Source organism: Bombus affinis, chromosome 15 (assembly GCF_024516045.1).
Source record: "Bombus affinis isolate iyBomAffi1 chromosome 15, iyBomAffi1.2, whole genome shotgun sequence".
Taxonomy (NCBI): Eukaryota; Metazoa; Arthropoda; class Insecta; order Hymenoptera; family Apidae; genus Bombus; species Bombus affinis.
The window spans coordinates 4,468,562-4,486,592 of record NC_066358.1 but is presented as its reverse complement, the minus strand read 5'-3'; the positions used below and the strand labels follow the sequence as shown (position 1 = coordinate 4,486,592).

Below are 18,031 nucleotides of genomic sequence, written 5' to 3'. Positions count from 1 at the left end.
ATAATTTGCATTTAGATCCCTCGATATTTCAAACCAGAGACCCGCGTCCCACTGAGTTTTGTAACTCTTGTGAAAATTCCATGCTTCAACGTTACCACGAATTATTTTCTACTCGCGATAGAGAAACTATTTTATAGTTGATTTGGAACTGAGAAATTTTGTTTATTTCTTATGGCATGTCAGGATCGTTGATTCATGAGCAATAATAGCTTTAATTCTATTACCTGATCTTTCAATTTTTCACGTATCAATCTTTAGTTTCAACTGAATGGTTTAAAAAATCATTAATGGTAGGTTTAGAGTTTCTTCTTGTATCTCAATAGCTATTAACATAACATAAACCCATAAAATCTAGAGCGAGCAACAAATAGCGTTGCCTTGTGTTTTGCCTAATTCGGATAACGTGTGAATCGTTTTAGTATTTTGAAGGAGGTCAGTTATTTGTGATCTGCAAGAACAAACTCATACAGAGCGATGAAATAATATCCTTTCTACGTCCCAATTAATTCACACGAAATTAAGTCAATCATCTCGTATGAACCTAATGAAGAGGTCTTGAAAAAATTATGCCGAGTGCTCGTGACGAATTTAACGATATACTTTTGAATGTTTAACGATTTATTCAAAGATGACGAATTTAATGTGAAACGTTTCTCGTGTTTTCAGCGATCATTCCTGGATCGTACATCAGACACTATAGCGCCGTTTGGTACGACACGGCTGCTCTAAGGGAACATCGCAGTAGAAGTCGTCGTGACACTTCAGCTTCCGGGCATCCAGGAGACGCGACGCTGAATCTACGTCTTCACGCTCTCGACAGGTTCGTAAAACCACGTACCACTCTTGCTCCGAGTATATATGCAGGAAGAAAAAGAAATCCGCCAGTAATGGTAACGCGGTCAACAGGGGAATGAGAAACAGGTGGGAGGGGGAAGTTTTATCGAGGAAAATTCCAGTTTCTCGCTGCCGTCAAAGGCGGAATAATCTATGGACGAACGGCCGTTTTACCTGCACGTGGTAACAGAGGAATATAAATTTTCATTTCGGCTCGACGTCAACGAACAAACATTGGCCGTGACGTATAAATGATCATGGCGTTAGGTAAACTCGGGCGAACTCGGGATTTTACTAAAAATCTAGAAAATATTCAAATTTCTTCCACGACAAAATGAGAATTAGTACGTTTAGTATTGTAGTACATTTAGTAGTACAGTAGATTATCGCTAAATTGATTCTTGTGGAATCGAGTGTATCACCGTTTAATCCAAAAATATATATCAATTATCATTCATCGGTTGTTAATAACAAAAAGTCACATATAATATTGTAGCTTATTAATATAACGAATAAATTGATCGTGCAAATATTTCGATTGCAAATCGTTGCAAAAAAATAATCAATATCTTGTAACTACCACATATATTTCTAGATCGGTTTCAAATCTTATCAATATAATCATGACAGTCGTGTTACACTGCTAATGAAACTTCAAAAGGTTTTATAGAACATATAATTTATAGAACATGGATATGAAAGTTATCTATGGCAACTGCGTACCCAATATGGCAATGTCGAATGTGGTATATGTAAAATGATTTTTCTGTAGGTCAATTGTTTACATCTCGATAAAAATGTAATCGATTAAAGTGGAACCAGATAATGGAGGTTCTACTAAATTCAATTTAAAATAGCAGGGCCGCGTGATCGTCGATCGTTATTTGTCTGAAAGAAAACGTAATTTTCTACTTGCCCGTACTTACATGAACATCGATTAAGAAAAGTTTCGCTGTTTCTAACGTGTTAGTGCCACGATGATTTTCTACGTGGCACCGAAGTAATACAAAGCAAATGCTAGTAGCTTAGCCCGTCACGTTGCAAAGAGGTAATTGTTTTGTGCACGTAGAAAGCACTTTCTTGTGAGAGCGCAACTTTCAGGACCTAGTTGGGCCAAAGAAGCCGAATCTTCTTACCAACCGAGACTTGTTTCATTATATTTTGTCCGGACCAACGCGACCGTCTGAAGTTGTGCGTGTAATTGAACGCGTCAGTAGTTGAAGCGAACCACTGCGGACGACAAAATAAAATATGGGCCAAAATGGTGGAATACACGTTTGGAAAGAAATCTTTGATATTTTGATGTATCACGGAAATGATTAATTTTATAGTTGTTACTATTTTATAGTAATCTTTCATTTATGCTATTTATATCAAGTAAAATTACACGATCGTTACGCAAATAAGATTTCGGTAAAAACGGTCAAAGTTAGTCAGATGCATAATATACCGTTTCATCCGATATAATCAATCTCGATCAATTGTTATATTCATGAACTCGTGTTTGATAACGATCACGACGATAAATTAGATAAAACAAGCGTTTAAATTATTGCTATTATATTATGCTTCGAATTAGCGTGATATGTACTTAGCGTGGCCGCAGTTGCATAATAAGTCACTCTATATGTTGGAATTGAATGGTATGTGGCGAGGAGAAATAAACGAGGCAATAGATGTACATAAAGAGGAAAACTTGAACAAATTTCCATAATTCAACAATTAAGCAAATTATAGCATCGAGGGTAGAGTACCATAGAAAATCAATTAGAAACACATTATAATGTAACAGTTGCCGAACGAATGGCATGACGTAATAGGTAGATGGATGTTTGGCCTCTTGTATATTCTCTACATATGGCAACTATCGTCAGCCTTATGTGACACTGGCTCGACACAGTAACCATATGCCTCGTTGAGCATCGTGATACACCGTCATTGTGTTGTCAGTGCCATCGACACGAGCCCTCTAAATCTCCGCGTTACACTCAAGAGATGCGACAGTTCTGTTTCAGTGTCGCTGAACCGTTCTCTGTTATGCGTGCTTTTGCCTTACCTTTTCTAAAATTTCCTATATACTGAAGATCACGGGGGGAAAATATGATTATCTAGCAGTTTTAAAATTTACTAGGTTGTCGTTCAATCCCACGTTACCAAAATTTCATCCTCTTTAAAATTTTCAAAATATTGCTCGTTTTAATATACAGACATATATGTACGATGTAAAAACACATTAAAGTCAGAAAATCAACAATCCTTTATTCCCTTTAATTCTTTTATCTCATAAATTCTCTTTCATTTATCCATTGATTCATCATTTTCACTGTTGGTTTCACTGTTTTTCCATTCCTCTCTGTATATTTGATTTCTTATCAAACCCATTCTTTACCTAACTCCGTGACATCGATTTTATTCTGCTCCCATCACTCGTCACACGTAGGGTAAAATAAATTCAGTTTTTTGACCTGTTAGTTTATTCTACTTCTTCCATTCACGATCGTCAATGCATCCGCGTCGGTTCCTTCTACTTCGTGATGGAATGGAAAATACTTGGTCGATACGAAGCAGAGTTCCCATTCGACTCGCGGATACCTAGCACTCGTGCGTCGATTCTCCTTTTGATTCAGCCTCGAAGATCGAGGGAAATCGCGTGCACGCTGGCCGAGACGCCACATCTCTAACCCTGAATATCTCTCTGCCCCCTTGAGGATGCACTCGCTGCCGCGGCACTAAATTTTCCTCGAAACACGAACGGTGGAACGTGGCGGGGAAAAAATACCGGCGGAAAGTGGCGGTGAAATTTATAAATGCTCGGTTCGGTCACGGATAACGCGCGAAGATAGTCTGGATATATAATGGAAGTGGTCGGTGTGTTGGTGAAGATGCTTTACGACGGAGCCTGTTTTTCGATTTATTGCGAGTTTTATCATTCGCTCGTCTTCCGATTCGAATACGGAAATGTTTAGAGGTTGATTCGTGGTATACCGCGTAGTTTACAGCTTTAATGGTCCATAATTTAGGACAGAATCAACTCGAGGGTCACTGGAAAACACTGGAACATACCGCTGAACGTATTTACCATTGTAACATTATATTATTCGAATACGATTCTGTTTGAGATATCGTGGCATACCACGGTGTTTACTGGCCGAGCAGAAAGCAAACCTGAAAGATTTTCTTCGCAAAACCTTTTTCGGGTTGCAAACTATAAAACTTCGTTTTTATTGCTTGATTCGGTTATGGAGGCCGATGGTGGGACGGTTTTACGATGGCCAGAGTATCAAACTCGAGGGAAAACAACTGAAATTCTTCCCGCGTCTCGATAAACCTAAGTAGAGGATAAATTCGAGAATTCTATGGCCTCGTATCTCTTCTGGCTGTCCTGACAAAACTCGACTATATCCGGAGATGATCAAACATGAACCTTTTTCTAATCAGGCAACGTATGGGCGCTAGTCGAATCCAAGATCTTTTTTTGCTTTGCTGACTAAATTGCGATTTACCGAGTGATATAAAAAATCTTGAATGTTCTAAGATAAATCGTTCATTAGCATTTAAAGAAGATTCGAAGCGATACCAACACTAGAAGTTTCTAAATATCTCATTGAATAACAATATTTTCGACGGGGAAACATAAATAATCGAGCAATTCTTTCTCGTTACACGTTATACATATACATATATTGGTGTAGTATAATTAGAAAGACGCAATAACGAATTATCAGACGGGAAGGTCGAGCTACTCGAAAAGGGTAAAACAGCTTTTCATGGTTAACTCGCTTTACAAAGGGGTAGATAAAGAGCGATTGTTATCGCTTGGACAATGGTATCGCGACGGGAACGTACCAGTTAGCGTTATTTTCGAGTTAAACCCAACCTGTTCCCAGGATTCACCCCATCGAATGGAGAGAGGGAGGGATGCAATTAAAATCAGCTACGTTGGCGTCGTCGAATCCCGGTTTCTTTTGTCGGCAGCCTCCGTTTAAGATTTAATTGGATTGTTCATTAATGAGTGATAATCGGACGGACCGTTGCAAATAAACTGGCGATACGCTTCCAATTAACCTTAATATCGATACTTATTGCTTTCGGGCCAATTACATCTTCTAATTGTAGAAATTCGGACGTGCCGATCGGCAAAAGGGCACCCCGGAGAGTGTACCAAAATCAATTCGAAATCGATTCGACTGAGGCAAACAGGGTAGACCACCTCTCTCCATGTGGGTTGTAGGTGCTGCGCGTGTTTCTACCTCGGTATCATGGACTAACGATTCTCTGCTTATTAAACTCTGTTTATCGAAATATCTTTTGCTACCGATGAGAGATTCTATTAAATTCTGTTTGTTCCTCTTACGTTTATTACATCTTTACTATATACTTACCAAATATATTTACATTCAATTTTCCTACTTTGCTAAGAACGATTGCTTCTTCTTCATTCCCATTAATAGTAGTATATGAAATGTAATAAACGAGAGAAATTTTTATTTTATTAACAAACCATTTCCATAATCATTAGTGTAAGTAAGGTGGGCAAGTTCAAGAATATTAATAAATCAGAGAAGTTGTTGATAGCATCGGAAAGAAAGTTTTGTAAAAGTGCAGTGCATATATTTAATCATGAAGTTATTATACGTTTTTTCAGTAGAAACATCCATAGTCAAGAAGAAATCAAAGATTTCAGTAGAAACGTCCAAAGTTAGTCAAACATATAAATATATCATTTTATGCAATATGGTCATGTCAATATAGTTGATTTCAGCTGATTTAGCTGAGACGTTGTTGCATACTTCACTTTTTGAAAAAATAGATTCAAGATAGAATCAAGTAAAAACGTATGGATAGACAGATAGGTGTATCGAAAAACATTAATCGGGAAGGTTGTTCATAGAATTCAGAAAGGAAGCTTTGGAAAAGTGTGGTAGAAGTATTTAATCCGGAAGTTATTATACTTTATTTTATTTTATACTTTATACATCTTACTTACTTACAATACTTACAATCGAGTGAATTTATCGGATGTATTAAGCGAACGAACTTCCAGTACAAATGTCTGATCTTAGTCACATATATAATTTTATGCAATTTTAACTAACTGTTATATTTATGAGTCTGTACTTGGTCTGTCACAACAAGGCAGCAGATTGGACGAGATAAACGTTTAAATTATTGCTAAAGTATTGTATTATTTTAATTCGCATAAGCAAATACTTAAACACTGGAATGAATAAGAAAGCTTGTTCGTATTATATAGAAATATTTAATCATACTGAATACATTGCTTATGTTAAGTGAAATTATCAATTCATTAAGCGAATAAGACTCCAATGGAAACGACTACAGTTTATCAGACACATAAATGTATCATTTTATAAGATTATTTATAAGATAAACAAAACAAACATTTAAATTATTACTAATATATTATATTTTAAATTAACACAATATATATACATATATATATTTAACCATTTGAATGAAGGAACAAGGAAGTGGACACGTCCAAGAGCATTAATCAGCTGGGGAAGGTCGTTCCACGAACGATAGCATAAAGCAATGGGTAAGGGAGGGCAAGAAATGGCTTTTACTTCCCGCGTTTTCCTCCGATGTGCGTGAAGCTATATACACGTGAACGTGTCCCTTTCGTGAATGTATGTTACGAGGCAAACGAGGTTGTCGTGGGTGGAGCGTGCATTACCCTTGCAACTAATCCCATTTCTCAATGGTACATGCATCACTCACCGCTCCTGACTAATCGTCCTTTCGAGGAGGCGAGCGTCGTTCTCGCGTAAATTGAGCAATAACGGGATAACGCGTGCCTCGACGATAATTCTCGTGCCACGATGCAGCCAACTGTAACCAGGAATTTCCATAAATATTCGCGTTTCTCAGACCATCTCTCTGTCGCTCAACCTTTCAAACTTATTTCAGACAGGGAGATCGCTTATATGGTGGGAAGCGTGTCTTTCTTCTTCTTTCTGTTTTCTTTTCTTTTTTTTGCAGAAAGGGCTTTTTTAGATTTAGTGTTAATATAACTCCTAAATTATCAGCAAAATGGTTATTGCCAAAATGAAGATGTTATACAAAACGAGGCGGGAAAAGTTTGAAAGAGTTTCGCTAAGCAGCACCGCAAAACATTGAAAGCACAGTGTCGTGGTTTCTTGTTAAGCATAAAGCAAATTTTATGTGAACCTTTAAATACGAAATTATAGTAGAAAGCCCGGAAATAGAGTCAAGTGGGAACGTGTAACGTATTCAATTTTTTATAATCTAAATGGACGAACTAAAATTTCATTACAGAACCGATGGCCGAATAAATCGATTAATATTCTCATAACGTTCGCTCGTTCTAATTCAATTTTGCATAAATATCGAACGACGTGGGATTAATTACCCTGCTAGCATTTAAACTTAAATTAATTGATAATCAATAGCCGATGGAATTATTAGGCAATTTGGTTCGTACGGAAGCCTGACAAAATTCAGGCTGCTCTAATTAATTCAAGCAAACGTTAATTCGCCGACGTATTATACCGTTTGATTTCTCTCGCGCGTTCCCATTCTAAACGCGATGTCTTTCACGAATCATAAATCAATTATCGGCAATATTATTAAACGGCCTCTAAGAGCTGGCTCGCTTTTATCTAGAAATTGTTGCTGGTAATTAGTACCAGACGAACGCTAATTAAGAAATACCAGCCATTGTCTGACTTCCTGTAACATCTGAAACTGCCGTCGTATCGTAATTAGAAACGTCGCGTTTCTAGGATATTTCGCTTTCCTCGAAAACGCGCGCGCACACGTGTACAATTCGTTCGGAGGTAGAATGTCACAGCACGTCCGATGCAAATCTGCACACGATATTGCTATCTGGCGAGTAATGCCGCGCAGATACGCACCCCGTATCCAAACTTTGGGAATAGTTGTTTCCTTCCCCGTCTAACGTGAACGTCGTTTGCATACTCGACCAATGGACGTCAGCATCTTCGCGAACCGCCTCCGTGTATTGTGTTCGGCACATGTGAATAATGTGCATCGACGTCGCTATTGTGTGCCCACTGCACGTACTATTGAGCGGTTCAGCTTCCGGTTCATCCAGATAGCATCCACTTTTAGTAGTTGCTCTTCAGTCTTTAACAATTCAGAGACTCTCTTCTGCTGGCGATCATTCGTTTGCATTTTATACAGCCGGAATTATAAATTAATAATATGCAGAAATATACAAAAATATAATTCATTTAATTTAAATGCCGAAGAAAAGGGATCATAAAGCCCTGGAAATCGAAACGTACTTGGGTTAAATAATGAAATTTCTAAATTCTCCAGAATAGAAATGTCACAGATCCATGTGTCTCTAACAGCTTATCATAGAAACTTAGTATTTAAGAAAATGTACATCTTTGATAAAAGCATTTGTTATGGAATTATATTTATCGTGATAATCGCGTCTAGAGAGATTGATAGAAATAGGAAAGACACTATCGATTATCGGTGGAAAGTTGGAGAAGCCTCGTGCAATTTTTATTTCACATAATGCATATCGTTGCGCTTTCGTATCAAACTTTTCTCTGCGTCTCCGTATATATCAATTTCAAAAGTTACTATGAACGTAGCAGTGAAATGTAAGGAGTCATGGATTTATGCGTTCGATATGTCAGCTGCCGGTGTTCGTTCAGCTGTTTGTCGCGAGCTACTGGGGGCGACAGAGTCTCATGTTTTCCGACAGGCAAACTTCTCCATGCATGGCTCCCTTAAGATTCACACAGTAATCTCACGTACCGACTTACATAATGCAACGACAAACTTGGCAATTACGCGAGGAGGAATCAGACGAAACTGTTGATTGCTGCTTTGCGGATGTACTACTCTGTCGAACACGCCGTATCTGTTGATGAAAATCAGTCTGACCCAGCTGCTTTCTCCTTATTTCTCAACATAACAGAGAAAGGACGATATTCGCGCATTGCTTGCATAGAACTTTACCAATTTCACAATTTTTAAATTGTGCATTGCTGAAATACGTTTGTGAACAATATTCCATTGGACAAAATTGTCCGTGGACAAAAAACCAATGTAATGGCATATTGTTATGGCAATTAATGTTTTTAAAAGGTCGAAGAAAGTGGCGGAAATGTATTGTGCAGAATTGGAAAATTGACTAGCGTAAGGAATACGGATCTGATTGATCATTTCTGATAGGCCTAATGCAATCATAAAGATACGCGTATTATCATATATGTAAATAAAACAATATAAAAACGCGCGACTGTGAGTGATAAGGGAGCGGTACCTCTCTTATCTTTGGGTCGTTGCGGTAGTCATTTTCCCAGCTCTGCACTATACATCCATATGTGAAAGAAAAAGAAGGGGCAAGGAAAGAAAGAGGGAAGAAGAAACGAATGAAGTAAGGGAGAAAGAAAGAAAATAAGGAAAATAAGGACGAAGGAAAGGGACGAAGAAAAGAGGGAAGAAATCCTTCAGAATTAATACTTAACTTAGTTCCTACTTTTATTATCAATTCATTATTTTGGGGATAAAATCAATCGACGTCTCTAAGAAACTCCTAATTTCAGTTCTGTGCTTTCCGTACTTCGAATCAAACCTCACACGTGTCTCAAGAGAATAAACGAAATTAATGTTTAATTCTAATATCCATTTTACCCTCATTCCATATATTTAAAACCGACTCAGCGAAAGAAATTGAGTCTCGATCATGAAATAAATGGCACGGTAAAATTGTTTACGGCTTCCAATACTCTGCTCTCCGAACAGCAGTTTTCGCGTTGCATTAACGTTTATGCAATATGATTACTGTTGAGTAACTTCTATGAGAGTTAGCGTACAGCACATAGCGCGACAGTGAATCGTTTACGCACGTTATAGAACGTTGTAATCCGCTTCCTTATTTTCTGCTTCTTTTTTGCGGTTCTCGTTATTACACAGAAAAGAGGATATTATGCTGTCTTTTCTTTCGTCGCGAAACAATTGCTGGGGAATTGCGTTTCGAAGCGGCGACGCGTTGAAGAGATCGCGTCTCAACGACCGTAGGATAGTTTTATTAAAAAAAAAAGATTTAATCCGTTGATTGGTTGGTTCGTTTTCCATTCGCTACTAAATATTCCAGTTTTTGTGCTCGTTCAACTGTTAGAATTTGTTGTCTAATTGTAAGCTAAGTGATGGCTGGTATTTGGTTAATGACTGGCACAAATTATTTTAACGAGATTTGTTTCATAGCCAAGTCACTTGTGCGAGTACAACGAACTAGTTAACTCATTTTAACTAAAATTGTTGGCTAATGAGTTCCTCTGGCACGATGGTCAGTTCGTATACGTGAAAATTCAAGCAATCGAGAACGTTGTTTGAACAGTTACATTCGTTCTGACTATTTCATCGTTTCTTTAATGGGACGAGTCTCGAATTAGCTTCTCAATCGTGTAAATCAGTGTTGCTCGTTCCGCTTAAACGGTACTGGCTTGAAAAAACTATTTTTCCAAGGAAGAAACGAGGTTCCAAAGGCGAGCGGTATTTCTTGAAGAAACAGCGGGGCTGCGCATGTTTCAAGCAGTTTTTCCATCCAGCTAAAGTCTCTTCTTGCGTCTCGGCCTCGGTCCATTATGGAAATTCATTAAATCCCAGCCATTCGAATTCGTCGCTCCCTCTGAATGTAAATTTTCAACCTACCAATTCCGTAATTACTTTCGCATAATGGGCATTTATATGTATTACGCATTTGCAGGAATGTTAAATCTTCGACGTTCGCTCGTATAAATATGTATGATTCTTTTTTCCTGCTATTACACGCTTTTAACGGGGTTTACATATAGAGTAACGAACATTATCGTCTTCGTTGGTTGCATAACAATTTACCGCGAAGAGCATTAAGGACGATGTCGAAATTTTTTACGCGCATATCCACGCTTACCAGCGAGGCAGACCGTATCTAAATCACGCGTTACATCGTGTGAAATGATTATTGGTACAGCGATATGGTAATTAACGTGTCGCTGTAATTTAATTAATGCTCCCTGTAGTACACGATAACATTACCAATTTGGTTGCATTAGCTACCCTCTGACATCGTGATATTAGTTGCTAAAAGTATGACGGTCGAGCGCGCTTCAATTTACGTTATTTCGTATACAAAACAATCAGCTATTAACTTGCTGCATAAATTGGTTAAAAATGAACTCTCTAACGAATCGTTGTGCATTTACATATAATACTTCCGTTCTTCGTTTTCCGCTTTCTTCCTCCGTTACCTTTCGACTTTACGAGTTTACATTGTTTTCCCGAGAAGTCAGATCGAAGTTTATCTTCTTACACGCGATCCAGGTCAAACAGAGAAACTTTTCAGAATAGAGCAGCTCCTCTGAACTCGAACGGAAACCACAAGGGCTTGGTCCTCGATCTAGAAATTACGTCTTCGGTTAAAAGACACCCCCATTCGTTATCTTGAAAATGATATTTTTCTCATTTCCATCGTATACAGTACATGTGTAGTACATATATATATATAGTAATATAGTATGTATAGTTATAGTAAGACTGTTATAGGAGAGAGTTATTCCAATCATGTAAGCTTCGATATTTAAAAATTCAATCTGGAACTTTGCACGGAATAATCAAACTTGTTGTATACTAGACATCGGTCGTTCTTAATGTAATAACGAAAGATATTAAGGATGTATCTTGCTTTTTATCACGTCTCTACCAACGAGACAAACAGTCGGTTTTCAAATATAGGTCGCTTAATAAATATTCATAGAATTACAAGCTGAATTACTTGGCCTGACTCAAATATGAGATTGAAATAACGCTATTTTACCTTAACTTTCTTTAACGTGAGAAACAAAGCCTGTCGTGTTCGATGAAAAGCATCGACGACTCCGTGCGATCACGAAATTACCAGGTTTCATCAATCTTTCCGCCCCGCGTAGGAGATAAAGCCGTGCACACAGGGGAAAAGCGTTCGACAGTCGATAACCACTTCATCAGCGCGAATTAATCCTGCACGCGTTGCTTTCAATGTCTCATTAGGTACATTATCACGGTGACATCCGCGTGCACAAACGCGAGCCAGCTTTCTCCATGATGAATGATTGAAATCAGCGGAACGTTAACTATGAAAGGAGAGCGGACCTCGATCGATAGACTATCGTGGGCTTAGACAATAATTAGGTGAAAACATCGACCCCTCCCGATCGGATTATCGATTGTACGAGAGCATGGTCGCGTGTAAACCTCGCGCACGACTAGCTCGAACACGTAAGGGACTGGTTGCAACGTAATATGTGGCCCTCGTTGCGTTACATCGCGCGATTATTATGTGACACACCTGTCCCGTGAAGTTTAGTTCCCCTTGTCGCAGTGTTTCTCAGTCTAAATGCCTAGAAGCATTTGGTATTAAACTCCGAGATACGCGATCATTCCATAAGTAATTTACATATCTAACTTAAACTTAAGGCACGAACGTCTGTGAATATGTGTAACTTTAAACGAATGAAGTTTACTTCTTTCATTGAATGATAATGTATTATCTTAGCCTCCTTGCGCTATTGAATTAACATTATTAGTGAAATTTTACAAGTTATCAATACTAATAAATACCTTTGCACAATGGTAACAAGTTTGTTAATCAAACAAATTACATGTTCCCTTAATACCCTATATGATAAACAATTAGTTGTAACTTGTCAATTTACTAATACTATTAGTTGGTAAAAATTGTTGTATAAGGGAGTCTTTCAATTGTTTGATAATCTTTGAATTTCACTTTTCAAAAAATTATTAAAATTCAAAATATAAAAAAATAGGGAATGAAATTACTTACGGCACGACCTGATATAAATTGAATGGAAATTTTTTAACGAAGTACGAGAAAAACCTGAATTTTGCGAAATCGTTGTTACATTACTTTTTACTGATTTATTTTCGAGGAAGTAAAAATGGGAGAAATGGGGTTAATCAGAATAATTGGAAATCGACTGAGAATCGACTAGCTGATGAAAAGCCGACCTATCGAGTGTTGTGCGTAAAGTCAATTCATAGCTAGCAAACGAAGACTATTATTATATCTATTATTGCTACGTTATATATTTTACTCTGTCCTCTCCTTGCAAAACCAATATTGCACCTCACAGGGGCGAGCTGCGTTTGTAATTCATCGTTCCGAATCTAATAAATCGAGTTGAATTATATTTACAATACTGGTGTATCTCGATTTCGTGAAAACATCATATGTCGATGAACGTTTGTTACCGAAAGAAAAATATGATCGAATATCTATTCGTTTAAATTATTTTTATGTCGTTTATTTTGGATTGAAGCATTTATCGCCGATCGTGGTATCCATTTTGAACTACATACAGCGCATAGTTTATTCGATTATTACGTGAAAACATTATTTTTTACTCGTCAAAGGTGTAACGTTTAGATGTTTTAACGAAGCGGTAAGTTGCGCGGAATGTATTGTGCGCTAATATCTAATAATCGATTGTTCATGCATTTACGTAGAAATTATTATACAACGAACACATAATTTATGCGAGTTCTACATGTAATCTATTTTCTGACATATAAGAAAGTTTTATTAGGTTATGATGAAATTTTAGATTGAAATAACTAGATAATTTACTTGCTCATGTAATAATAGACAAACTTGATTGCTACACGTATGAGTATAAATTACCAGAAATTGGTACCAGATGAAAGAAAATTAACTTTTATCCTTCAATTATGTGTAATCTGATCTTCTCTCTGTTCCAGGGTCTTTAAGATGAGGCTTACGAGGGATACGAGCTTATTCGATGAAAACGTGGTCTTCGAGGGATCAAATGGTCGACAAATTGCGTTCGATCCATTGCACGCCTACAGCGGAACCCTTGAGGGTAAGTGGGCAACGAGTTTGTTAGAATTTTTTTAGTGGAAAAGGGGCATCGCGAGCGAACAGGCACGATCGGTAATAGCACAGAGGTAATCCATTAAAACGAAACGCGCTTGAATGTGAACATTAAGCGAAATCGGTGTAAAATAAAACGGGAGAGCCTGGCATTTGATTTCCAGCATTTTTGAAGAGCCCGGTTCATTATGCTGAAATTGTCAGAACTGCGCGGTTCTCGATGTCAAAGTAAAAGAAAATAATAATCGCGCGGTCCTCGCGTTTGCTTGAAATTACATACATTACCACTCGGCGAAATATTCCTCACAGTAAGGGATAAAAAACAATCTCTCAACTTTCATTTAGTTTAAAGGTGAACAATTTTTGTTACCGTGGCAACTCGTTGCCGTAATTCAATTATCCATTCGCTGATTACCGTGGATATTTCAACTCGGACTACTTTCAAACGTTTGCGGTTCATTTTCCTCGGAATTTTTTCTCGCATTTTTCATATATTTAAGCGTACTAAAAAAAAAGAAAAAAAAAGAAAAAGAAAGAAGAGAGAAAAAGAGAAGGGAAACGAAGAAAAAAATGTATTATAGAAGAAAATACAGTGTACGATAACCAACAAGGGATCGAGCTTTGAACCGGACGCATCCAAGGAGAAATTCACGCGCTGACTCTAATGAAAGCACTTCGCGCTTATTTCTGAATCTTCTAGTCGGCGGATGGAGGAAAAAAGAGGCGAATTCCGGTTGGTCGGTGGTGAAAGAGCCACTAGACGATTCCCTTTCTTTCTTAACCAAGATCCTGCCAGTGAAATTAAAATGCAGACGTGAATCGATTCGCTATAGTCTGGCCGGAGTTTTCGACCGGTTTTCCCCAACGAAATATCGCGACGATATTAAGCTGTATATATACTGGCCTGTTCGCGAGGATTCATCGTGAGTGTCGGTCAAATAGATCGATAGATAGTTGGGAACTATTCTCGTCTCTGGGGAGGTTAAAAATTCCTCTAAAAAATACTGCAAACAGTTACTGGATGAATAATCGAAATTAAAGCGCCCAAAGATATTTGACCAAAATATTCTCGTTCGTCACATATTTTCGCCGGCATGTTTTTTCATTTTCGATTAACGTAGCACGAGCGTCCACAAGAGCAACCTGCAATATTTTTTAATACAATGCAGCGTCAGTTGTCACGAACAGATGGCACACAGCATCGAGATTCGAGTCACGTGGACGTTTCTCGCGCGTGTTATTCGATTACATCAATTTTAAAGCCCCTCTCTCTCTTGCTCCTCCTTTACGGACGCACGGACGACGCGTAACGAAATTTCAATAACGTGTAACATAATTACACGCGCGACCATTTGAATATCGAAATCGCTGGCGAAAAGCACGGCCGATTCGTCCGTGTTCCACGTTTCGTTGGAACTTTGAACTCACCGAAAGCGTGATAAATTCTGTAATAAATTCTCGAGAAAATTTGTGGCCATTGAATTTCATCGCGACGACTTATCCCTTTCTGTCATTTTTTTTCCTCGCGGCCTATCGTTCCTCCACATCCCTTCCAATTTCTCGTTTTACGCCGCGGGACTCTCTTTTTCGTTCTCGCCTTGCTCTTTGTTTATTCTATTCTCCCTCTCCTCCTCTCGCTCTGTCGCTCTTCATCTTTTTTTTATTTCGCGTATCTTTCTGTTTGCTTCTATTTCATACTTCTTTTCCTGCCCCTCTACACCTCTGCTTGTCCCTCTTTTTTGCGTTTGTTACCTCTCTCGTGGCAACGATACAGCAAGCCAAGTGGGTTATTGGATGGTTTCCAATATGCCGGCTCGCTCGACCACTGCGGTACTTTATGCGCCCTCGTATCATTTCCACGGTTTTTACGAGGTGACGTTGCTCCTGGCCAGAGTGGCTCGTTGACAAGCCTGGGTAATTTTTAAGAAATTTTTAGACACCGAGTGCTACTAACAAGCTTAACATACTTGAATGGGGATAAAAGTGGAATCCTTTAAATATGATTGTCATCGATAAACGAAACAAACATTTAATGAGGCAGCGTCGCTGTCAATTAACGATATTGAAATTTTTATTCAGTTTGAGTTTGAGTCTAAATTATATTTTGACAATCCATTTATGTATCTACCTTATTTAAAAAAATTGAATGAACTTATTACTGAACCTAATAGAAGATAAGAACAACGAATGGACTCAATTTCTCTGAATTTTCTATTACTTATGATTAGCAACTAGAGTTTATACATAAAATAACGTACTTTTATAATTTTATCACTTTCTGTAAAGTACGATATTTAGAAGAGTGACTTGTGAAATTTTGAGTATTGGATAACCATTTATTGCAGTTTACGATAATGTGCTACATCGGCGACTCCAAATTAACGTGAATTAATGTTCTTGCAGTACTATATTCGGAATAATATCAGGATAATAAAACCAATGAAAAGGAACTACGGTCGTGCCCTGTATAGGGTACTTGTCTTCGAATAAATTGGCTCAGGTTCGATTTCAGAGAGAGAGAGGCAGTGTGTGTGTATTTTTGTTTTTTGCGAATTTCACGTATTTAATTCGATCCTCTCTCCGTGCAGAGTTTTTCCAAACTGAGAAAACCAACAATTATTTTCTATTAGGAAGAAAGAATAAAATGATTTCATAAATAAATATCCTAAAAATGAAGATGCACGTATTTCCGAATAAAATGTCGTTATACGACTGTGATAAATATAGCTTACATGTGTTAAATAATACTTAAATAATATAACAGTGTAACAAAACTGGTCGGTAGAAATTTAAAAAAATTCAATCAAAATGTCCGTGTCAAAGAAATCCAAAAACTGAACAACTGAGAATACAGAATATACATAAAAAAAAAAGTGGCTAAAAATCTTCTACAGCAGTCGAACAAATATGGAATTAAAAACATAAAAATACGAATTGGTCGTTTTTTAAATACGTTATTTAATCTGTCACTTATGGCGCAAAATACTGTGTGCATATAATAAATAAAATTGACAGTTCTATTAACTATTAACTACTAAGCTAATAAGCGTTTTAATACATCTATGAACAACTAATTCAATAACATTATTATAATGAAATGTATAGAATATTGATATCTGGAACACTGTGATGTCCAATTAATAAGTCACCATACGTACAGAAAGTAGGAAATTAAATAAAGGGGTGCAGTGGTTGATTCGATTTAGAATGTTGCAGTCGCGTGTAAACACGTGTGCGGAAGTCAAATAGCGAGTACGGGCGGCTAATATGAGCACTCAAAATTCAATGTAACAGTGTAAACCTAAGCAAACGAAGCATCGAGCTTTAACAGGGCCTGGCATAAAAGCAAGTACACTCGCTGAAGGAGTAAATCGAGTTGAAAATCCGAAACTTTGTGAAGTCCCTTCCTCGTTGGCGTCTCAAAACTCCTCCCTTTTAGCAACAGGACCGTCTGCATGCGTCATACTGTGTTTCTGTGTGCTTCTTTCTCCCTATACATGTAAAAACCTGCACCATGGTCCCGAGTCCCGAGTACACGTTTACACCTATGTTTATGGCTACCTTACACGGACAAACGTTATCACAGGTTGCCCTTAGGACTGTATCCATACCGAAATACAACAAAAGTCCGTCTCCGTTCCCTTTATACACTTTTCGACAAATATAAAATTTAAAAACTCGTATTCTTTCCGGGTCACCGGTGCCGCGCACGTAACGCCGCGTTTTCCACGCTAAAAGCGTGAAAATTGAAAGACGCAGATCTAAATTTCATCGGCGCGTAAATTTTTTGCCGAACGGCAAAAGAGAGAAAAACGCGGAAAACGAGAAATTCTTCCGCGCTTGCTTTGTAAAGCGAATTTTTCGCTCGTTCGTTGTTTAAAAAAATTTTACTTTCGTGAACGGTTATAGTTGCACGTAACCACTTCTGTTTTTAATTCAACTCGATGTAAAACAATGACATTGTAGTCAATCGACGATTTGTTGTAAAGTGGAAATTGCATAATAACGCGACGATACCTCGGTTATACGGCAACTTCATAGAAGATAACGAAAATCCGTGTAAAGGATATAAATATTCATAGTCTGGGCGTAATGAATGTATCACCTCGGCGAGGGGCACGAGCACCGTGATTAAAAGTGCATTGCCACGACAAAAAATTGACGGGGAGATACATTTTTCTAATTAAAACTTGAAAGCGGCTGGTAATTTCTCTTGGATTTTATCCTAATGTACTATTTGAAATAGCCAAGCCGGGAGTGAAACATTCGAGATTTAGCTCTTGAGACATTATGTCATCG

At 37.8% G+C, this 18,031-nt stretch overlaps 1 protein-coding gene across 2 annotated transcripts in view; it reads left to right on the top strand.

The window, feature by feature from the left end:
• The window catches only part of LOC126924928 (disintegrin and metalloproteinase domain-containing protein 10-like), a 156,877-nt gene that overhangs the window by 38,590 nt on the left and 100,256 nt on the right, over positions 1–18,031 (top strand). For both annotated transcript variants that reach the window (XM_050739942.1, XM_050739943.1), the window contains exons 3-4: positions 667–820; positions 13,600–13,721. In XM_050739942.1, coding sequence (XP_050595899.1) covers positions 667–820; positions 13,600–13,721 — 276 coding nt within the window. The remainder of the gene's footprint in view (positions 1–666; positions 821–13,599; positions 13,722–18,031) is intronic.